A 23,128-nucleotide genomic window follows, 5' to 3' on the forward strand; every position below is an offset into this window, starting at 1 on the left:
TTTGGCCTCTTCCTCAAGTTTAATTCACAGGGCTTTAGGGTACAGATTGTAGATCAAATTTACAGTAGGACTGCTAAAAAATTAAAAAGTCAAACTGTGCACCATGTCCTCTGCAATTCTGGGCTCAAAAGCAAGCAATGATGACACTCGAAAAGGTCTCTTGCTCCCTCAAGAGGCACCATCACCCCTTTTTGGTGGTTTTTTTTTTTCCACCTCTTTCCACTCTTCCTGTCCTGACTTTCTTGGGGGGTTGCAGGGCCTAGACCAGGGAGCACAGCACCGATGTCCTACGAGGGCAGCCGATTTCCTGATGCATGTGACCTGCACACCATTCTCAGAGCACAGCTCACCACCTCCAGCCATGGCTGGGAACCCAAACTGCCCCTTCATTCCCTGGCAGCCTCTTTCCCCGTTGGGAGCTCCTGCTCGGAAAGGTGCCTTCAAAGCCAGGCACACACAACCCCAGCAGCCATCCTGGTCATGCTCCTCAGCACGCCTGCAGCCTTTCTGGAGTCCGTTTCCCAGGGCTTAAAATTACAAGTCTGGGGGAAATTTTCTTGCACACCAGGAAAGCAGAGTTGTGATGTTGCAGGGTGGTCTGCCTCAAAAAGGTCCGTTGCCAGGACCTTCCCCAAAGAGCCACAAGGTGAAGCGCAGGCTGCTGTGGGCAGCTAAGGGGTACTCCACGATCAGTCTGTGACCTCCTGCTTTATGCTGCTGACAGGAACGGGAAGCTCTGTGGCTCCAAACTCTACTATCGAGGGGTCGATGGTTTCTTCCTTTACCTGCACGGCAATGACTAGCAAAAGACAGAAAGAGAGAGGGGAAAAAATAAGTAAGTAAAATCAACCCATGCTGCCTTGCTCTACCTGTAGCACCCCACAACCAGCTCTGTTCATGCAGACACTCAAAATGCCCCAGGTTTCCAGCCCTGTCTTGCCGGCACAAATCTATCCATGGTCACAGCAGCAATCAGGATGGGACTAAAACCTGGCAGCATTCAGCTACCTGCTCCCAAGAACAGCTTCTCCTACGGCTGAGGGAGGAAAAGCCAGTGTGGTCCATTCTCTGCCTGCCTGGGTCCACACAGGGGACACTAAACCTTTGTGAGCAATGGGGAACTTCATGAGGTTCCATCCCCACGTGCACAAAGCACCTCGCCCACCCTCTTCCCCAACACCCACTAGGGTTGGCAGGTGATCCAGCTGCTAGATGCTCTTCTGGTCACCACACCTCTTGGTCCTCAGCACGATGGGCTGTGTGCACATGCTGTGACAGCCCTTATAGGGACCGGGATGTGACAGCACACTTTTGACATGTCCATCTTGACTCTCCTCCCTAACTGATCTCACACAACCAGACTGCTCAGCAGGGCAGCCAGGCCCTCAGCAGGCATCAGCAGTATCAACATACCCAGCTATACTGGTGTCACCAAACCTCAGGAGGCAAAACCTCCCAGGGAAAGCCGGCAAAGGCTTTCTTCCACTCTCTCTGTCTCTGGAGGAGTGGAGAAGGGCATTTGTCACGTACTGCCTTTCCCTGCCTGGGGGCACCCATGACTTAACAGCCAAGAGGCAGCACAGGCCTCGTGACGGCCGGTGGCATGCAGGGCGTACGCGAGAGAGTTGCATGTGGCTGCTGGGTAGAGTAACTCACTCCCTTACTCTCATCAGGTGCTGGCTCTGGCAAAGCCTTGCTGGCAGCTTTTGCTTCTCGTTTCGTCTTCGCGGTGGAAGGCTTCTTGACAGTCTGCTTGATGTTGCGGGTTTTGGCAGGCAACTTTTTTCCTTAACAAAGAAATAACAGAGCATGGGGAAAAGTGTGTTTCTTTTCCCCTGGAAAATCAGCAACCCTGCTCCACTGAGAAACCACAGGCCAGGGACCAGCACAACTGACCAGCAAGCTACATGGTCATTAGCTGCCAACTGGTTACTCAACAGAAATGGCCTACTGGAGAAAAACTCTATAGTCATCATCTCAAAATACGCTCCTCCGTGTTCTCCTTCATTAAAGGCAAGGCACTTCAGCGTGTGCTTAACTTCCGAGGAGCGGGTCCTGTTGGAATCAGTCTAGAGTCAGCTTTGCTTACCTGTCTGGGTCTAGTCCTAGGCAATGGGCATGGTGGCTCCAAGGCATGGACACTGTAGCATTAGTGTTTTCATTTTTAGCTGACGTTTTTATTTAGGTTGAACGTCTTTATATTCTTTAGTTGTCCTTTCCTCTCCACCCCCCAGGAAGGAATTTCTTGCCTTTCTACACATGATTTGCCACAGCTACTGCAACAATGACGACAACAACGACAAGATGAAACAATAACATGGTCCAGCCCCACTACTGGCCTCTTCAGCCATCTTAAGGCCTTCTTTCCCTCAGCACAAAGCAGGCAGGGTTGCTCTCCAGCTACCCTCCAGCTGCAGCAAACAATCTCCCTCCGACCACGGACACAGTGGGGAAAGCAGCACAACCTCACGCCTGGAAGCAAGCGCCATCTATACCTCGGCCAACAGAAAACAGACTGCAAAACAGATCCTTCCCACACACACAGCTCTCTGCTCTCTTAAGCAATGGGGGCAGTTAAGAAGGATGAAGCTGTGTTGTCAACCCACAGCTGCCTGAGGGCATCCACAGCAAGACAAGGCCTCTCTCCTGCTCTGACGGGACATGGACAGGGTTCCTCTAACTGGGCCCAGCCTGCGAGCGAGCGGGAGGGCACTAATCAAACATCACTCACTCTTCTTTCCATAGGGTTTCTTCTTCTTCTTGGGCACCTCCTTGGCCTTCACGGGAGTTGTGGGCTCTGTCATGGAGACGAGAGGGAAACGAAAGCCAAGTCCCATAACCAGTAGGTAACTGGGATGAAGTGACATAAGCGAGAAACAAGATACACCCGTCCCCCCGAGCCAACGCCCTCTTCCCGAGACAACCAGCTGAGGGGAAAGCAAGGCTCTAGCGCAGTTGCTGTCTGTGCTTCCAGGCGAGGGCCCAGGGTGGCAGGCTGGGGCAGCATAGGGGAGAGAGGCCCAGTAGAGATTTGGCAGGGGCAGTAAAGAAACAAGATTTGTAGCTTGGGATAAGAAGGAAAACATCTGCAAAGGCGAGGCAGTGGCCTCCCTGCAACACGGGAAGGAATAAACTCTTGAGAGGGATGCTCTTACCTTTTACAGACAAAGTCAGAGAATTGATGAGAAAAGGGAGCAGGGGCCGAGCTCCCCCTGCTACCTGGCTGAGGTTGTAGGTACGCTTAGTAAAAGGGAGCTGTGCAGGATAGGACCACCTGGAACTCTACCCGACTTCATCAGGAGCAATTCTCTGTTGGCGTGCAGGTGGGGGAACAGAGGGAAAATAGAGCCAACCTCAAATCTCAGGCTGTTTTCTCCCCACCACAGACTCCTCCCTCTGCCAGCTGCTAGAATGTGTGGCAGCAGAGGGAGACTTATGGTAGCTAGCGCAAATCAAGGAGGCAATTTTCTCCTCCCTACAAGGCCCAAAAAGGAGGAGCCACTCACAGAGCAAGAGGAAGGAAACCTTTGCCTCTAGCGTTAGAAACCACGGTCAAATCTTCACTCACCTGGAACAACAGGTGGTTGAAGCTGGTAGCCTGTCAGCTCACACCACCCCACAGGATAAATGTCTGGAGACTCGCAGTCCACCCACTGGTCATACTCGTTGTCCCAGCCATCAAAATGGATGCTAAGGAGACGGTGAACTACACGCTTCACCGTGGCCACGCAGATGAGCCGGGGCTCCATCAGGTCCACTGCTTCCACCTTCATGCCTGCCTTGAAGCCGTGGTTTGGGCAGTCCTGGGTGCAGAAAAAATGAAAAAAGAAAACCCAAGGCCATTGCACCCAGTCCAAACCCACAGCCGGCCACCAGCAGCCTAGAACAGGCTTGCCTCCAGCTTAAAGCAAGCAGAGAGAGAACAAGCCCACAGTCACGCAACAGAACCAACCAGTCATGTAACAGAAGGGGGCACACATGAATAGATCCAAGGTCAGCTGTGTCCTTAGTGAATCTCAGCCCAGCCTTTAGAAACAAGATCCTGACCTCAGGGAAGCAGCAGGCAGCAGTTAAGGGACACCCAATCAACCCCATTAACCTGAGATAGCCCTGGGAAATCAGAAAGATCGGCACAGGCCCAGGTGCTGCAGCACTTTTGCTGATGCAAAGCAGACCCCCTCCACCCAAGTGCCAGCCACATGTCCACAGGCAATAAGCAGTGCAGAACCCACCAGAAGCCTGGAGCTCCTGGAAACACTAGAGAATCACAGGTCATGCTCAGAGGGACCAAGGTATCATTACATCCACAAAGGCATGACACTGCTGGTCCCAAGCAGCCAAACAGGGGCTTTACTTGGAGAGCACACACTTTCGTGCATTGGGCTCTCCTTAGAAGTGCTGACTGGAAGCAAAGAGCAGCCCAGTAGAGACACTGGATATCATCTACCCTGACTTCAGGAAGGCTTTTGACACTGTCTCCCATAAGATCCTCATAGAGAAGCTGATGGAAGTATGGGCTGGGTGAGGTGACAGTGAGGTGGATTGAAAACTGGCTGAGTGGCTGGGCCCAGAGGGTGGTGATTAGTGGCATGAAGTTGAACTGGAGGCCAGTAATCAGCAGTGGGTCAATACTGTGTCCAACCCTGTTCAACGTCTTCATTAATTATCTGGATGACATGACAGAGTGTATTGTCAAACTCAGCAAGTTTGCTGGATACAAAACTGGGAGGAAAGACTGATAAAATAGAGGGTTGTGTTGCCATCCAAAGGGACCTTGACAAGCTGAAGAAATGGTCTGACAGGAACCTCATGCAGTTAAACAAAAGGAAATGTAAAGTCCTGCACATGGGGAGGAACAACTCCAGGCACCAGCACATGCTGGGGGCTGAGAGGCTGGAAAGCAGCATGGCAGAAAAGGACCTGGAAGTCCTGGTGAACACCAAGTTGAACATGAGCCAGCAATGTGCCCTTGGGACAAAGAACGTTAATGGTATCCTCGGCTGCATTAGGAGGAATGTTCCCAGCAGATCAAGGGAGGTGATCCTTCCCCTCTACTCGGCACTGGTGAGGCCACACCTGGAGTGCTGTGTCTAGGTCTGGGCTCCCCAGTAGGAGAGAGACATGGACATACTAGAAAGAGTCCAGCAAAGGGCCACAAAGATGATGAGGGGACTAGAGCATCTTTTATATGAGGAGAAGCTGAGAGAGCTGGGACTGTTCAGCCTGGAGAAGAGAAGGTTCAGGGGGATCTTATCGATGTATGTGAATATCCGAAGGGAGGTTACAAAGATGGAGCCAGGCTCTTCTCAGTGGTGCCCAGGGACAGGGCCAGAGGCAATGGGCACAAACTGAAACACAGGAGATTCCCTCTGAACATCAGGAAACACTTTTTACTGTGAGGGTGTCTGAGCACTGGCAGAGGTTGCCCAGAGAGGTTGTAGAGTCTCCATCCGTGGAGATATTCAAAAGACATGGTCCTGGGCAACCAGCTCTAGGTGACCCTGCTTGAGCAGGGGTGTTAGACAAGATGACCTCTAGAGGTCCCTTCCACCTAACCGTTCTGTGACAGCCAGAGCTCTTTTGCTCCTCCTTGCTGACTGCAAGGATCCCTACACCTCTTCTTCCTGGCAGCACTCACTGTGTTGAAGAGCCGTGCTGGAACAGGTCTTGATTTAGTCTTTTCCAGGTAACTTTCCCAGTTGAAAGTCTGTGCATCTTGCCCTGCAACAGGAAGAAATGGTCAGCGGGAAAAAGGCAGTCACTGGGCAGACCAGCTGGGAGAAAAGGCAGAATAGGCATGAAGGAGGCATAGCAACTGGTTGCAAAACAGTTTCATTAACCAGCCTGATCTTTGACATAAATCTAGTGCACAGATTCCATGGCAGTCCAGCACCCCCCTCCAGCGGGCAAATACTGAAAAGTGCAAGCTGCAACTCTGAACACCTGTGCCAGTGACATATCCAGACCACAGAAAAAGGTGAGGAGAAGCAGCACGCAGGAAGAAGTATGTTCAAAACACACCACTAAGACTAATCTTTCTCCCACCAGCAGGAATATCAAAGGAAGACAGAATAGCACTGCACAAAAGTGCTGCAACACAGAAATTCAGAGCAGGCCTTTTTGGGTACGGCCAGATGAGGTACTAAAACCCTCTTAGGGTGATTGCCTCTCAGGATTTTGCAGAAATATTGGTCTCAGATTTATTCATACAAGAAGAATAGAGGTGACTCCTGCCACTTAAGCACCGAGTCATGCAGCAATGGCTCTATTTATCCCTTCCACCCTCCTTGTCCTTTAAACCTTTGATTCTGTTCAGTCTGGGGATCATACACCTCTCCCACTGATCCACCAGGAGCTAACCACCATGCCATTAATGCCTTCTGGAGATGTCACTTCCTTCCATAAAGAAGGAACATAAAGTACCAAGACTTGGTATATTGCCAGAGCTCAAATGGACTGGTTCTCTGAACCAGCCCTATCTCCCTGAAAAACAGGTAGATTGGCACCTTGTGGTTTTGATTCATCTGAACCTGACACCCCTCAGAAAAGCACAGCCCAGCAGATTCTGCATGCAGGTTTGTACCACAGGGCAGAGTCCAAATCTCACCTTTTGGAGGGGTCAGATCGATGCTGTTCTTCTGACAGAAGTTGACAGGGAAGATGGCGTGTGAGGAGGCATGATAGCAGAACCAGTCAGAGCCATCAGCAGACGTGGCTCCATCAATGCTGATCATGAGATACCCGTCCAAGAGGACCTGAGATGGGAGTGAAGGGCATGAGTGTAGAGCTTCACTTGCTCTAAAGCCTCTCCTCTCAAAGGATCCTCCTAAGAGTCCCCGCAGATGGATCACAATTGCCACTAGATAGTAAAATGCAATGTTATATGCTCCAGGGCATGCAGTAGCTTCTCCTGATATGTTAGTCAACACAAGCTAATCCCCAAAGCAGCAATTTCTGCAGGACTGGGACCAACACTAACAGCCTTGTGAAAAGGACTCAGCCATAAACGGTCAGGAGCTCTGTTCTCCCTCAGAAACAGACTTTATTGGCAGCCCAGAGACCCTCTACACCAGCCAGGTCATGAATTTGTTACTGGGCAGAAGGGAAGGGCACCACCTTCAGATTTGCCACTTCCTGAACAGCAACAAGACTTGTCCCATCCTGTCACTCACTGGTAATTGGTGCCTACCAAATGCGATAGGCATGTCTGCCCCAACCTCTTCACATTTTCAAGCAAAGGCTGAAGGGAACATTTTACAGACACAAAGAGCTTTCCTAGCATCCCCCTGCCAAACCCCAAGTGTCAAAGTCCTCTGATCGGGTTCCACGAGGGCAACCAGCTTCTTGAGGGAGCAAGAAAAGCCCAAGTCGATGCTATGCTTTAGGACATGCAACACACCTCACTGAGGAAACCTGACCAAGCAATTTACTTCCCACCACTAGCACAGGAGTCACTACCACCTCATCAAGAGAGATTGCAGGAGACACATCCATCCTCAGCTTCCTACACCAGTAAATGCTGCCCATACAGATAGACCCCATTCCCCACACAGAGGTCACCCCACAACTCTTCCCCTCTCCTTTCTCTCCTCAGGGCAGCAATACAGAGGCCTCTCTTTATGCACTCCAAGAACTGGAGAACAAGTCTTCCCTACTGCATGCCTAAGGGTGAAGGAAGGGTGGTTGCCAGTCACACACACTGGACAGTTAGCTTGCAGACCAAGCATGCTCATCTTCATGCTGTCCACTTAGGCACATGTGGACAACTGCTGGTCTCATCAGCTTCTCAGACCTCTGAGGTAATGCCCCAATTCCCTCCACACACCAGTTGCCTCTCTCAACAGCCCTCTCCTCTCCCTCATGCAAAATCCTACCCAGTCTTAGTCATTTGCAAAGGCCTGAGGAGAGACTGGGTTATCTCAGGTAAACACAGTAGACCCCCTTCTGCCCACTGAACTTACCTTGCAAACAGTGGCCACACAAATGTTGCCCAGATTCAGGGGGTCAATGGCCTCCAGTTTCATGCCTTCCTCAAACCATCCACCTTCAGCATAGACAGCTCGTACCTAAGGGAGACTCTGGTATACTATGTGCTGTCAGGCATATGGGACAGCCCCATCCCGACACCAGCCACACCAAGTGCAAACAGGATTAGAGCTTCTTTACTTGGCTCAACCCAAGCTGGGAGGGGAAAGAAGAAAAATGACAAGAAATACGAAGAGGCAGCCAAACCAATGCTGTGTTTGTGTCAGCAATCTCCTGCCAAGCCTCTGGTCAGAGAGCCAGGCCCAGCACTCAGCCACTGCTCCACAGCAAAGCAAGCCTTCTTCTCATCTCAGTCCTTACCAGTATGATCCAGCCTCTTGTCTGAACCGGTCTCTCCCATGCAATCATCTTCCCTCTCCAACTCAAAGTTCCAAGCAACTGCTCGCCCTTCAATTGAGTACCTCAATCTGTCATTGTCTTTTAGTTCTTCCATCTTTCTATTTTGACCTGCCTGTGCCCAACCACAGCCTTGACACCCCAAACACCTTACTGCCCTATAGCTGTAAGAGACAAACGAGCCATCCTCAACAACCCACACAGCAGCATATATACCCAAGGAAGGAAGTGGTATCATTGCTTCCTTTGCTGTGGCCAACACAGAAAGGCAGAAGCGTCCTACCTTCTTAAACAGATAGGGGACAGCATCACAGTAAATCTTCCGGAAGGTGGGATGGTTTGCCATGTCACTGCGTTTTTCTTCTGTGAGGAATGGAAGAAACAAAGAGAGGTAAGAAACCTGCAGCAACTGCAGTAAGAAAACACACTGGCTATTAATTATCTGGTGAGAGCTTAGCAGCTATAAGAGCTAGATCAGAGACCATGACAAGAGTAATAAAAAAAAAAAAAAAAAACAAACCCCAAACAGGTCAGTCCCTCTACACCTTTCCATAACATGGGCTGTGATGCAGGGCTTGCTTAAAAGCAGATGGATGATCTTTCTGAGCGCTAGTGATAACACCAGTGATAACACCTCTACATGCAGCTGTAATCACCAGGGAGAGGCAGCAAGGAAGGGAGACACAATCAAAAGGATCAGCAGGTCTTGTTTTTTATGCCAGTCTAAGCTGATCAAGAATTCCTCTCTGTAAAGTCCAGAAAAAACACAATCTGACAGCATCCTGTCTTACAGAAGCCAGCATGAATTTCCTCAAAAAGACTAGAAACACCTGTGATGTTGCAGACTCTGCATTCTCACACTGTGGGGATAGACTACCTGCTTCAGGTAAGAAACCCTACACTCCCCCGTCCCAACCTGTGGCAGCAGATCGCTGGGCTTTTATCTATGTGGGGGAAAAGCAGACAACACAACTGCGCAGACCTTATCTGTCAGGTCCTGAGGCAGCTGCCTGGCTCCCCGCATGTCAAGACTGGTGTCAACAGCAGGGCCCAGGCATCTCATAGCAAATTAAAAGATGCTTGTGGTGGCCTGATCCCTACCTGTCTTCTTCATGCTGTGGCCCACTCTCCGTGACCAGCCCACAGGATGGATGAGGGGACTCCACATGTGGCACCAGAAGTCATCATCGCTGTCGCCGTCCTCATAGAGGAGTCTCAGTCTGCCCCCAATCACCGTGTCCACCACTGCCATGCGCGTCCGGGACACATGGTTCTTATCCACCACCTCCACCCGCATGCCCTGCCGGAACGGGTACTTCATGCTCTCTGCCATCTGGCAACAACCAACAGAGGAGGTGAGATCAATCGCAGTTGATGTTTTCCTTATCCAAACACTTCAGAGAACAGCTTTCCCCACAGACATGCAGGCCAACCCCCTACACTGCCCAAAGCTGACTGGGAGACACCTCTGGGAAGGGATGCATGGAAGGATAGGGAGCTGCCAGCCCCACACATGCCAGCACAGTTCGGCACATGCACCCTAAGTCTCCCCTGTCCTGTGGGCCTGTAACAGCTACCCCCACCCTTGCCCAGCAGCCGTGCTCAGCCAGTACCTTGTGTGAATGTTCTGAGTGTGAGAAACAGATGTCAATTCTGTTCAGCAGGAACTGAGTAGGAATTGCGTGCCTTTTTGTCATGAAAGAGACCATAAGGGTTTCAAGGCTGGAAGCAGTTAGAGGTGTAGCTTCTCAAAGGGCAACAGGATTTTCAGTTGACTTCAAAAGAGATCAGGCTCTTTTTATTCTGATCAGAGGTTGAGCAACATGATGATCTATCTGCCAACTCCACCTCCAATGCCAGAGTTACTCTGCAGACTGACCCAAAGGTGCAGGCACATGAAAAGAGCCACTGGCTGCCTTCTGATTTTTTTTTTTTTTTTTTTTTTTTTTTTGAGAGACCTTCAGTTTGCTGATACAGCCTAGTCCTACTCATCCACAAATACCCAAAGGTGTTTATAGGACACCTGACATTTTGGCACTGGAGATCCCAGAATGCTGTACAGCAACTAAGAGCCACAGCTCAAAACAGACGCAGACATCCAAAATAGCCTACATCTGAATCCAGAAGAACTTTTAAGGGACGATTTTCCCCTTCCACCTCCTGTTCATTAGGTGGGAGTGGAGATGCTGGGGGGAGAAAGCTACTGACAACATCTGTTTCCCTCTACCACTTCCCTTCCATGGCATGAGCTCTCAGCTACAAGCTGTGGCCTAGCTACGAACATCCTCTCAACTTTCTGAGAAGCAACAAGGGAAACACCAGCTACATCAAGGTCTCCAGCTCTGTGTCACCAATTACCTCACACACAGGAAAACCCATCACCTGCCTTCCCTGCCAGCTGCCTCTGGGACTGTCTTCCTTATCTGTGGTTTACAAAGTTACCAGTGACAAAAGAGTCTCTTCTCCCTGACAAGGTCTAACCTCAGTGCAGGCTACACAAAACAACCACAAGAGCTATAAAGCTGGCAAGGCCACGGCACCGCTACTTCCATGCATTTTGAGGGAGCCTGCACCCCTCTCAATCCCCACAGACTGCTGTGCTACCAATGCTGAAGGCAAAGGTTTTTGACTCTCAGAGCCATTCCCCAGCACTGAAACAGGGCAGGGAAAGGCCAGGTTGGAGCTGCATTGGCCTCTCCCTCCAGCAAAAAAACAAACTCAACCCCAGTATTTTCCAGCAGAGGTTGACGTGACAGCAGCTTTTAAAGCCCATCTATGACCCAAAGGAGAAACAGTTGTGCTGACAGGGCATAGGGGCTGTGCCATTACCTACAGCATCATGACAGGTGTCTCACTGCCCCTGTCCTGCCCAGGTTTCGAGGGGACACACAGAGGAGTTGCACAGATCAGAACCAGAAGAGACATGTTGCGCACACGTCTTGGCTTCGGCTTCATTTCCACACATAAAATGACAGCCTCCCACATTTACCTTGATGTGGAAATCCACTGGGATGGTCCTGGCTCCAACCAGTTTTTTCATGAGGTAACTTCTCCAGTCAGTGTACTTGGCATGGATAGCTAGATACGCACAGGGGAAAAAGCACATCTTTATGACTGAAGGAATTACAGCACCACACTACACCTTTCTTCCTCTCCAAGAGTCCATCTGCACTAAAAGGCCTTCTTCACATTCAGATCCTGTACCTGCTCTCAGGCAGACCCTGTTCTGCAAGCTCGCCCCCACAACTGGCTGCAAGGGATCACCATTACAGAATGGACTGGGCCAAGCAGACACCCAACTCCACTGCTCTAGATGTGGAAGTGGTATTAGAGCAAGAACATGCAAGTCATACCAAGCAAACCTCAGCTTGCTGGAATTCTGCTAAACTGGCATCCCTCTCCTAACTGCTAGCTGAGCAGTGACTGGATCCAGTGCGCTCCCCAGAGACACTGTCCAGGATGTAGGACCAAAAAGTTCTCCCAAAGGTTAAGCCTAGCCACCGTGTGAGTCAGAAGGAGGAACAGCCACCTGCATTAGCCTCTGTCCATAGGTCTGACACCAGCTCTGCATCCAGCACCCCCAGGGTCAACCACAAGGAGACACAGAGGGAGCAGTCCAAGCAGTCTCCAGCTTCCCAAAGAACTAACTGTTCCTTGTAACTCAGAGCACAAATGGAGCTGTGGTCCCACGTACAGTGGGAGCACCTGTCCCACTATGCTGAGTATAAACCAAGGCTCCCCCATGCCCAGGCACGTGCTGACCCCTCTCGCCCCACACTCACTTTGTGGTGGTACCAGGATTTTGCTGTTGATGGCGCACCAGCCTATGGGGTGAATATCCACTGTGCCCAAATTGCACCAGAAGTCATGGCCAGCATCATTCTCAAAGCCCTCATATCGCAGAAGGGCCCTGTACCCTGCCAGGACAGAGCAGACAACCAGAGAAAGGCATTAGAGGCCAAGAATTTCTCCTCTCTCTGTTGGGCACCACAGGCTTAGTCCCCACAGCATGGCCTTCAGAGCTCTGCATAGGTTATCAGAGCTTCTCCAGCCATCCTGGAGGCAGAACCGTCCTTGCAAAGAGCCCAGCAACCAGATGCTGGTTTCCTCCCACCCCTGCACCATGGTATTTCCTGTTCCAAAATCTCTCAGCAGTTGCAGAGCTCCAAAGAGCTGATGTTTTACTTGACCAGCTACACTGGGCTCTCTAAAGCTTCCCTCAGAGGTTAGCCATCCCCAGCTGTTGGGAATTACATTGGAGACATACCTACAGTCTGGATGACAGATGCAATCCAGTACACGCGGCTGGGGAGCACGGCATCACTGTTCAGCACTTCCACTTTCATACCTTTCACCACATCATCCCACTGATCAAAGAGTGGCACCTGAAGGATTGAGGCAGCCATGTTGGGAAAGGGACGTTGACAGTTAGAGCAGGGCTCAGGCCCTCGTTCTAGCTTTGAGAGATATGTTTTAGGCAGCTACACTTTCACCTTAGGCCCAGGTTTGCATGCCTCACCCTTCCTATATGTGCCAACAGTTTGAAATGCAACCGAACTGTCCCAGCATCTCACTGGGGTGTTCACAGAGGATCCCAAAAGGCAGAATATTGTATAGCAACACTTAACTATTTCAATGCCAGCTGTCCTATTATCCCAAAGTAGCTGCTGCCATTCCTCTCTGGTATCAAAATCCCTAACCATCAAACTGCCGTGTCTTCCTGACCTATCCTCAATAAAAACAAAATTTTGTTAGTATTATCACAGATCACAACTCAAAAGGAACATAACAAGTGAGTCTTAATACACAGAGAGGCTGGGGCTGCTATAATACCTAAGAACTGCCATTCTTCCACATATCTGCCTCGGCTACTTGGCCCACAAGGATTGCAAATCAGCATGACAGGAACCAGACACGCTGGAGGGGCAGCTACTGCCAGGCCCACATAAGCTGAGTTCCTCCCTGCACATCACCCTGGGCTGTGCTCACCCACACAAACTGCAAAGGCAACTGGGAGCTTTCCACTATACCCCCCACTCAGAATTAATTCTGTCCCCAGCCAGCACTGGGCCATCACCACCAGCAGTGCTTCTACCAAGTCCCTCTCTGCTTCCTTCCCCAAAACTCCAGGTCCCTCTGCGGGACTCCCATTCTTAGCTAAGAGGCCCCAACTTCTTTCCTTGCATCAGCTAGGGCTTAATAACCAGCTCCCCAGGTCTCTCCCCACCGCTTGTCACAGGAGTACAGGAGAGCCCCCATGCCTGCGCACTGCGAGGCACAGCAAAGAAGAACTCACATGTTTGAAGCAGCTGACAGGAGCTGCCTTGAAGCCGTGCTCCTGCAGATACTTTCCCCAGTCAAAGCCCAGGACGAGTGCTACAAGCAGACATGAGACAAGAAAATCAGGTGAGATATAGAAAAGGCACAGAGTGCTCAGATAACTCTGGACTATAGCTTGCAGCCACATTGTGGCCTGCTCTGGGACAGAGCCCTCTGCCTCAGCACACAGGGACTCTGCGTTCCAGTGCATTTTCCCTGGTGGGGAACTAGATCCTACGAGTGCACAGGAACCAGCCCCCGCAAGAGGCACAATATATTATTAATCAATCCTTGCTGTCACTTGCTTTTGGGGAAGGGGCGGCAGGAGGGGCAAAAAAAGGGGTCAAATCCAGCCCAGGGCTCAAGCACTCCAGGGAGAGTGGAGGCTGTATCCTGTCAGCGCTAAACCACTTAGCAGCTCTGCCTCTCAGCAGCAACACTGCAGGGTCGTATCAGCAGCGCTTGCTTCCCCAGAGGGTGCTAGGAAAATCAGAGTGAAGCACTGGGATATTAATCCCACAGTCACTCCTGATCCAAGGCTACAGCTCTGCTCCAGCAGCAGTCTGCTCAGGGATCAATTCCTGCTGCCACCCCCTGGGGCTCACTTTTGCCCTAACAGAGCAGCTTGCTACTCCTTCAGCTACAGTGACTGGTTGTTCGTCAAGTTGATCAGTGAGTGACTCAGGTTAAATATAACTCCACAGGCAATTAGGCAGCGAACAGCTGGGAGCAGCAGGATACCTTTAAGTCAACTTTGCCAACAGAAGTCAGCACCTCATGGGACTGTGACTACAGAGCTTATGCTCCAGGCCAAGTTGCACCAGGAGCAAGGATGAGGCTGCGACAGCGGATGGGCAGGAACCCACCAGGGCTCTGTTAGCACTGGCAGGGAGAGACGTATTCTGCCAGCCTGTGTCAGAGTGATCCACACACATCCTTTCAGTACAAGACAGTGTACCAGAGAAGAGGAAGCGTAGACTGTAGACCTTACAGCCCTCCAGGTGTCCCCATTTCTGTGGCTCTAATAGCTGCTTCTCTTCACGCCTCCTACACTCACCATCCTGGCCTGTCAGTGTCCCATCTGCCAGCTGCCCTGTGCCCTGTGAATGGAGGAAGGCCCCAATCTTGGCTGACCAGGCTGCCTTGTGCAGGACTTTAGCTTTCTTCGTTGGTGGCTTCCCCTGCAAAAGAAGGAACATTAGGAACAGTAGTGGCACAGGAGAGGAAGCCAGTCCCTGCAAATGGCCAGCAGGGCATGCATCTCTTCCTTGGGGCGATTTTCAGGTCACTACAATTTTTACTAATGCTCACAGGAACAAGAAGAAACAGCAGATAAAATATCGATGTGTCCTTCCGCAGCTTCTAGGGAGCACCACCTTTCAGCTGGCATGCGTTCTCTGTGGACTTCAGGCAGGAAGAACAAGCCACTGGTAATGGCAGTCTGATCTTTAACTAGAGAGCAACCATGCACCCCTGCATACACGCACATTCTGCTCCATCCCCAGGGAAGAAGGAAGGGTTTTGGAAGAAGGAAGGGTTTTGACTCACCTGCAGTCTGGCCAGGATGCTGGCCTTCTTGGAGTTTGAGGAGTAGCTTCTGGAACAGGAGACGCTGCAGAAACGTTTGGTCTTAGAGAAGAAAGCCTCCCTGGTGCCCACAATCCCACACATCTCGCACACAGCTGAGAGAAGGAAGGCACAAAAACGTGAGCAGTTGGCAATGTCGAGGCACTACAAGGACAGAGCTGAGCCCAGGTAACCCTCATTACACATAGCAGCTCCCCCACACAGCCTAGAAAATGCAGTCTCAATCCAGTGCTGCTCCCAAAGCATACTAAAGGTGCAGTCATACATCCTTTGGCTCCCCTAGCCCTTGTTCTTTCCGTCACACACATGCTTTAGGTAGAACAGGCAGGCAGTGCAGTACCTGGCTCGGAGCCGCTGTCCTCTGTGAGCCGGCCTGTGGACGGCTGGTGCACAGGAGAGGTCGGAAGCTCTCCAGCTTCCCGGTCTGCCACCTCATCATCACTAGACTCATCCAGACAGGAGCTGCTGTCGCTGCCCATGCTGCTGTTGTAGCTCCGGAAGCTGTCATAACCCCCAAAGATGTCCAATTCATCATCCTCCTCATCGTCATCGCCTCCCTCCTCCATCCGCTCCAAAGATGAAGTCTTGTGGCAGAAAGTAGACACCAACTGAAAAAAGAGCCAGTCTGCTTTAAAACAGAGATTTTACACCACACCCCACAACAAGCCTGCCTTCACAGCTGGGGGGCCTCCAGGAATGGGGAGAGGCCTCGAGGTGAGCAAGGAGTCCACTTAACAACCCCAAAGGCAGGAGTCTGATTCCCTAGCAGGGAAGCTATCCTCCCTGCAGCAGAGCCCTTTACAGGCTGCATTCTGCTTCCTAAAAGCAAATGAACAGCCACGGAGCTGCAGTTACGTAGAAAAAAGTTTGAGGAACACGGAAAGAATACAGGGAACTACACTGCCGTGCTGACGAAGACAGAGGAGACTGTGTCCTTCCAGGCACTGTCTCTCCCAACAACTGCACAGCAGTGCAAACACCATCAACATTAAAGTCACCACAAACTTCCAGTGCAGAGCACAAAGCTGCACACTCTGGCCACCATAGCTCACAAGACCAGTACAGCCTGGATGTCAACAGGACAAACTCAACTCCGGAGAAGGTTCATGTTCTTTGGAAACTGCATAGTCCACAGCTGACCTCAGTTCAGAAGCTGTATCAGCAGGACAACAGAACAAGATTTGTTAAGAGTTTTTCCCTACAACCAGATGTCTCCACAACTAAACATCTTCACTAGCACTTCATACTTGCTGTTACAGCAAGAGAGCAGAGAGGCAGTGACTGAAGAAAGAGCACAGAAATCCAGTGACTGTTTCTCAGACTAGAAGAATCTTGAACCGGGCTCCAAATAAGCGCAAAAGAAGCTGGGAAAAGGTGTTAGCAACTCATGAAAGAGCAGCAAGAAGTCAGCATCAGCACAGGGAGTGATGGAACAGAAAGGCAGATTAGAACAGCCACATGAAGCACCAGGATACAATTGTTCATCCAAGCGGGCAGCAACAGAAGATCAGCAGCAAGTCCATCACCTTCCAGTGCTAAATTCCCTCCGATCCTGATTCCTGGGTACTATCATAGACACATGAACAGGAAGATCAGACTTCACTCATTGCTGTCTCCCCACATCCTCCCTGGCTTTCACACAAAACAGACCCAAGGTACCCAGGTCGTTCCCTGAAGACAGTTGCTCTCCTACAGATCCACATCCTCAGACAGCATTCCTGATGCCTGAACTCCTCAAAAAAAGCACGTTCATCTCTTCTTTGTCCCTTTCTGGGGATGCACCTTCCTTCAGCTCATAGGAAGTAAGCATCTTTGGATCGTTACTCTTCCACCAAACACGAATGAAACTTGCGGACATGTTACAAGTTCCCAGGGCTGACGAGCAAGGACAGCACCACCCACAAGCTCCTATGAGAGGCGACGTGGACGCAGAGGCCCATCCCGCCCGGGTCAGACCCATCATGCCCTCCAGCACCAGCCCGGCGCCCAGCCGCACGGGGGCGGGGCAGACGGCCACGCCGGCAACCACAACACGACGGCCAGGAGGAGGCGGCCCGGCGCTCCTCGCCCCCTCCCGGCCGCGGGCAGCCGTTACCCCAGTACCACACCGCAGCTGTTACCCCGCTAACACAGCCCGGGCCTCGCTCCCTCCCTCAGGGCACCGGGCGGCCCAGCCCGGTGCCCCAAGGCTTTCCCCAGCACCCTGCGGGCAGCTCCGCGGCTGTAGGAGTGGACGGCCTCCCTCCGGCCCAGTTCCGGCCCCGGAGGAGCCCCCGGCTCGGCCCGGCCCGTCGCCGCTCACCTCCCCCCGATCCTGCTCCATGGCTCCCAAGACGCCGCTAGCCCGCCTCACGCGCGCGGAGCACGTCCCCCCCTCAGCGGCGCATCTGATTGGCGGGAGCCGGGAAAAGAAACCAATCAGCGAAGAGCTTGTTCTCGCCGCGCTCCCCGCGGGGCACGACGGGAGCTGTAGTTCTTTTCCCTCCACGGCGGTGAGGCGCGGCCATGGCGCCTCACGGCGGTCCCACCCAGGGGCGGAGAAGAGGCAGGGCCCTGCTCCCGGCTCCCCGGGCACGGCGCCGGGGAGTGCAGGCGGGCCCACCTCATCCGTTCTCGTAGTTCTGGATTAGCTCTCTCAGTCCCAGAAGCTTATGTAAACAACAAAACAAAACAAATGAAAAAAACCCAACAAAACCCCAAACTTCAGCCCCACGGACGGATTTGGTGCCCAGTAACCATCAGCGTGTGGGAGCGAACATAGCCTCCCTGAAAAAACATGAGCCCCACGGAGATGCACAGCTGGAGTTGTGCATCTTAAACGTAACCGAGGATGCACACAGCTTCCTAGAAACCGTGGTAAGTGGGTAAGGATTTGGTTTTAGATGGGAGGAATGCCTTTAGCGCGGCGGGTACCTAACGTCACACTAGCAATGCCTTTGTCCCCGTCCCGCACTGCTGACATAACCAGCACGTCACCCAGGCTGGGGAACCGTCAGCGGGTGCTGGTAAGCGCTGCCAGCGAAGCAGGGTGCAGAGGACAGAGAACTCACTCGTTCGCTCCCACCCTGCCCTGCCGCGTCTAAGAATCGCATGGTAAATAACCCACATGAGTTAATGCTGCTGCTCCCCACATCCTCAAATGATCGGTCTCAGAGATTTCATGCATAAATAGATATTTTGGTTGGCAAAGAAAGTATTACCTATGCAAAAGAGGCCTTGAAGTGCTTACCATGCTATGCAATTGGTTTTAAAATTTTTACGCATTTATAGCATAGTTTCTTCATAGTACAAATGCTTCTCTCCCTTTTGGCTTGTTTTCTTCCCCATGGAAAAGTAGTGTGGTCTTAGTCATACTGGTAGCAACATCCCTCATCCCAGCTCGCTGTCAAGAACAGCCAAGAAGCAAATGTTTCTCTGTATGTCTCTGGCAGTGATTCCCTTTTACGCAAAAAGTCAGTCCCCTGGAGTTAGTGAACTATTTCCCGTTCCACTCCTTTTATTCTGTTATCAACTTCATTGTGTTGACATCCTAAAAAGAAAAAAGGAAAAAAAAAAAAAGCCTGTACTGAACGTTCCTACTCTGTACAGACTTTGTAGTGAGTAGCTAAACAAATGACGTGTGAAGCACACGCACAGTTCCTCTCTCGTGCGTACAGTACGGCCTCAGTTGCAGGCTAAAGTAAGGCAGCATGGAAAAGGTTCATTCCAAAGGCTTCCCTGTGTTACAGATACACATGGATTGCTCTTCCAGGCAATCCAAAGGCTCTAACACGAGGCTACAGCCTGTCGCTCTAAACACAAAGGAGTGTCACTATCAGTGTGAACCACGCTGAGAATCCTGCGTCACAGGACTGGGGGCACAGCCTAACTACAGAGGGACAGGGGCGGGGAGCTTGCGAAGCCTACTGCGCGCAACTGGATCAGCAAATTTCCGTAGCGTCAGGCATCCTCCAGGTTCAAGTTTTCCAAACAATCCTCCAGCACTGTTAAGAAAGAGAAAATTGCTTTTAAAGTATTTCAATAATGTCGTTGATCATGAAATAAATTATAAAGGTTGTTATTCCCTTGCAAATACTGCTAGACAACGCACTGCATGACAGACAACAAAGCTGTTTCCAGAAAAGACACAGATACAAAATTAAAGGTTCATTGAATCTTTCTACTGCAATAATCTTTCATGTGACACATTATGAGCTATTGCTGGTGTGCATCCCCTGCTTCCTTCCCAGAGCTGAACAAGCAGCACTGCTCCCTTAGGTCACAGGCAGGCTGGCCCAAGGCTTCTTGAGAGCTTAAGCAAAAGTGAGTTCTGTCTTGACACAGAACAGGCTTAAAGGCAGTCCTCATCCCATGGCTGTTCATTTGTCATTGCGGTTCTAAATAAACCTTTTCAATAAATAATAGTATTTAAATAATTTCATTTTAATTTAAATCAAATTCAAATTGATTAAGGAATACTTACATTCTCTTTAATAATAAAAACTTTGTTATGCAACATTAGTCGTAATATCTTTGCAAAGCCAGCTCCTTTCTTTAGGGATATAACAGCACTGACAATCTCAAGAAACCAAACCCCAAAACTTAGATTAGACTTCACTTTTCCTATCTCCTTCCCTACTGCTGGTCTGGGCCCGGTCTCTTCTTCTGATGCCATCGGAAATAAAAATTTTAGAAAGATCATTACAAAAACGCTGCTGTCAGGTGAAAGCACAGAAGGAGTCCAGGATGCAATGGGAGGGGTTATTCCTGCAGGGCAGAGGCCAGGCTGCTTTCTCAGAGCTGGACACAGGCGCTCAGCTCAAAGTTGTGCAGCTGGAGTAGCTTTTTGTACTTCAGCACAAGCTCTGTCCCTCATCACCACAACTTCCTTTAGGAGCACTGGCACACTGGCTCTTTGTGTTTGTCTACTGGGACTGTCCTCTCACCTATGCTCTGGGGTGGGGAGCTCATGCTCCAGGTCCCCAGGCTTCATCCGCTGCTCCTCCAGAGCCTCCTTTTTCAGTTTTCTACTCTCTGTCATTTCAAAGAGCTCATGAGAATCCTGGCAGTCCATGGGCCTAGTTTCACTTCCAGCACCAAGTGGCAGCCGTTCTGGTTACAGGGCCAGCTTCCAAATTCTCGAGTGCAGTGCGAAGTGGCACACGGCTTCAGAAATGCTTTTCCTCTCACTTCCTATGCTGACACCGTAAGAAAACAAAAAACATTGCAAAGATTTCATTTCAGTCATCAGCACTGGGGAAGGCAGCCATTTTGAAGAAAAATTGACTTGTAACCCTTGGTCATATGTTCATGATGCTGTCCTTGGAAAAAGGAAAGTAAGGTAGAACAGGTCAGCAAACCAACAAGCAAACTGAAGAAATTAAAAAAAAAAAAAAAAGTGTGCTGCTTAACTTTTGGCAGACTAATTTTACAAAGGTACCTGTGAAATGAAAAGAGGGAAATGGTCACCACCATGATGACCATGACATTACACAATTCCCCTGTACCAGGTAGTCAGTAACCCAACTGTTCTTACTTGCAGACATCCCTGGCTGGGGCTGTCCCATGTTGGGCCCCTGAGTCATGGGAGCCTGTGGCATGCCTGGAGCATTTGGGATCATGTTTTGCTTCTGCAGCCTGGTTCTTCGTTTCTCCTCCAACTCCTTCTGAATCTTATAGATCTTCTCCGCTAGCAAGTGGTAGTACTCTGCCTGTTGGGGAGGAATACAAGTCAGGAAAGGAGATGACAAACACATGTTAAGTAAAGACCACAGGTCCCAGTGATCCAAGCTTGGAAAACAGCCTTCCACACACACACACTTCTGCTTGGGCGGGGGTGGCTCTCCCTTTGCAGGGGCTGCCACACAGACGGGAGGGCAAAAAGGGGCACTGCTCAGGGCATTGCTGGCAACCATTAGGCCAACACTGGACGTTTTGCTTCTCACGTTCTCTCACGTCCAACACTTCTTTGGGAGAATCACAGCAAAGAGCTTCACGCTGCCTTCAGGGAACCCTGAGAAGTCTCAGGGACAGCACACCCTGACAGGCACCACCCTGACTCCCAGCACGCCCAGGCAGAAGCCTGCAGCTGGCTGCTTCCCAGACCCCATCCAGCAGCCCCTGAACACACGCTTCCTCAGCCTGGGACTCTCATCTGTGCTTTCACTCCTCTTCCTCCCCAATCACTAGGGGATCAAGGCAGAGACACACAAAACTGGATGACAGAGGATGGCATCTCACCCTGCTGTTTGCCGATTCATACATATCCCCTTCCACTTTCCGAGCATATGCCACCAGATTCTCCATACGCCGATCCTTCAGTGCTGCAGGGTCAGGAGTAGGAAATATGGCTTGGACTCTGGCAGGGGAGGGAGGGAAAAAAAAAAAGCACACAAGTGATTAGGGTGTCCCCAGGTGGGAACATCAGCACCAACCCCAGTGATCTGAACACAAAGCAGCAAGCAAATCTTCCGACAGACTGCAGCACTGCTACTGCGCCCGGGGGACACTGGCCCCGTGTAGATGGCTTGAGCACAGAGTGGGACACTTCCAGTACAACAGCCCCAAACCAGCAGATGCAGCTCCATCTTTCGTGCTTCTGCTTTCCCTTCTCATGGACCCTGACAAAACTCACTCCCTGGTCCCCTGGTTTTGGAAGCTGGGCCTCCTCCTGCCCCACACACACACCTCAGAGGCAGCAACTCACCTAACAGGAGATTGTTTTGATATTAGCTACTCACAATTTATGAACAAGGTGGTTTCGGAGATCCTGAGTGACTTCTCCATGCCACTGCTTCCGGCTGCCTCCTGACAGGACGGAGCCTCCTGATCCCAGGCCGAGTATCTCGGGACTCATGGCGACCTATGCTGCTGCAGTTTACCGAGGGAAGCACCGGCCCCCCAACCCCCACCGGAAAAACTGCGAAAAAATCTTAAGGGCGGGGGGTTTCCAGGCGCGGGGGGGGGGGGGGGGGGAAGCGGCGGCCGACGGCGCTCGGCCCTGCCCGGGGCGGGGGGGAGGAGGCGCTGCTCCCTCAGGAGCTAACGGCCGAGGAGGGCGCACGGCACCGCCCAACGACCAACACTGCCTCTGAGGCGGGGAGAGTCCCGCAATGCCCACAATTATTATTATTATTTTTTTTTAAATACCCCCTGTATTGATTCGGGATCCTCAGGCAGAATCTTACGTCGCGAGTGCAACGCAGCCAGCGTGCTGGTCGTGTTTCCTCAAGCGAAGGCACATCCTGCACTGTGTAAGAATGGGTAACAGCCTGCTCGGAGGTAGGAGATTTAAGCCGTTGCTGTTTTCTAGTTCTCTCTCATGGGCTGCAGAACTTACAGAAAACCATTGTCAGATCATCCTTAATGTTATATTGATGTTTTTATGTATTCCCAAGCAACTTGTCATTAAATCACACTGTGCAACAGACACAGCAATTAAACGGTTTGCGTGGTGAACAAATAATCCAACCCCAGACCCAGCAAGCATCCCAGTTAAGGGCACAGATACTGTTAGCCTGTCCTTTCTTGCTATTTTAGTACCATGCTAGCTCTGCCAGTATATGTCAACACAGCTCATTGTACAAAGAATAAAAAAAAACCTTAAAACGAAAAATGTGTCCAGATTAAAAAAAAAAAAATAAAAAATGCCCAGTTCCAAGGCTGTCCTGAAAAGGGGAGAGAAGAGTTAGCTGTCTGGGGGATAAACCTCTCAGTTTTAAGTACTTACACCATCCCAGTCCCCCAAGAAATCTGGCTTTTAAGTGCTGAGCTGTGCTGCCTGTTTGATTCCTTTGCAAGCCTGGGAAGTTGTGGGGCACCGCCATGCCCTGCCAGGTCACCTTCCCCAGCAGAAGGGGCA

The 23,128-nt window shown here is 51.0% G+C and overlaps 2 protein-coding genes across 4 annotated transcripts; both read right to left on the reverse strand.

The window, feature by feature from the left end:
- On the reverse strand, positions 1 to 17,620 carry L3MBTL2 (L3MBTL histone methyl-lysine binding protein 2). 2 transcript variants are annotated; one of them, XM_076337183.1, is made up of 17 exons: positions 17,591 to 17,620; positions 15,629 to 15,896; positions 15,250 to 15,383; positions 14,759 to 14,882; positions 13,679 to 13,758; positions 12,650 to 12,767; positions 12,165 to 12,299; positions 11,372 to 11,460; positions 9,484 to 9,715; positions 8,666 to 8,745; positions 7,962 to 8,066; positions 6,608 to 6,755; positions 5,639 to 5,721; positions 3,569 to 3,803; positions 2,732 to 2,797; positions 1,665 to 1,787; positions 1 to 799 (listed from the first exon to the last, which is right to left on the reverse strand). In XM_076337183.1, the coding sequence occupies exons 1-17, from the start codon at positions 17,609 to 17,611 to the stop codon at positions 690 to 692; spliced, it is 2,151 nt and encodes a 716-aa protein (XP_076193298.1). In that variant the 5' UTR covers positions 17,612 to 17,620; the 3' UTR covers positions 1 to 689. The 2 variants fall into 2 exon arrangements, with proteins under 2 accessions (XP_076193298.1, XP_076193309.1); XM_076337194.1 differs by lacking the exon at positions 2,732 to 2,797.
- A 1,135-nt stretch (positions 17,621 to 18,755) lies between these two features.
- On the reverse strand, positions 18,756 to 22,206 carry LOC143155744 (histone acetyltransferase p300-like). 2 transcript variants are annotated; one of them, XM_076328705.1, is made up of 5 exons: positions 22,008 to 22,206; positions 21,508 to 21,625; positions 20,804 to 20,978; positions 19,195 to 19,271; positions 18,756 to 18,817 (listed from the first exon to the last, which is right to left on the reverse strand). In XM_076328705.1, exons 1-4 carry the CDS (start codon positions 22,121 to 22,123, stop codon positions 19,228 to 19,230), a joined length of 453 nt encoding a protein of 150 aa, XP_076184820.1. In that variant the 5' UTR covers positions 22,124 to 22,206; the 3' UTR covers positions 18,756 to 18,817; positions 19,195 to 19,227. The 2 variants fall into 2 exon arrangements, with proteins under 2 accessions (XP_076184820.1, XP_076184819.1); XM_076328704.1 differs by having other exon boundaries at positions 18,756 to 19,271.
- Positions 22,207 to 23,128: the final 922 nt, after the last annotated feature.

Source organism: Aptenodytes patagonicus, chromosome 1 (assembly GCF_965638725.1).
Source record: "Aptenodytes patagonicus chromosome 1, bAptPat1.pri.cur, whole genome shotgun sequence".
NCBI lineage: Eukaryota > Metazoa > Chordata > Aves > Sphenisciformes > Spheniscidae > Aptenodytes > Aptenodytes patagonicus.

What these genes read in the sequence shown, in the direction of transcription:
- L3MBTL2 (XM_076337183.1), bottom strand. Translation starts at nt 17,611, where the DNA reads ATGGAGCAGGATCGGGGGGAG. An exon ending in AATCCTGGTACCACCACAAA is followed by an intron (nt 11,461 to 12,164) that starts GTGAGTGTGGGG and finishes GTGCGTATCTAG; the next exon opens with CTATCCATGCCAAGTACACT. An exon ending in CGATCTGACCCCTCCAAAAG is followed by an intron (nt 5,722 to 6,607) that starts GTGAGATTTGGA and finishes TTCCTGTTGCAG; the next exon opens with GGCAAGATGCACAGACTTTC.
- LOC143155744 (XM_076328705.1), bottom strand. Translation starts at nt 22,123, where the DNA reads ATGAGTCCCGAGATACTCGGCCTGGGATCAGGAGGCTCCGTCCTGTCA. An exon ending in AACCACCTTGTTCATAAATT is followed by an intron (nt 21,626 to 22,007) that starts GTGAGTAGCTAA and finishes CTCCCCTGCCAG; the next exon opens with AGTCCAAGCCATATTTCCTA. An exon ending in CCAGCCAGGGATGTCTGCAA is followed by an intron (nt 19,272 to 20,803) that starts GTAAGAACAGTT and finishes CTTTCTTAACAG; the next exon opens with TGCTGGAGGATTGTTTGGAA.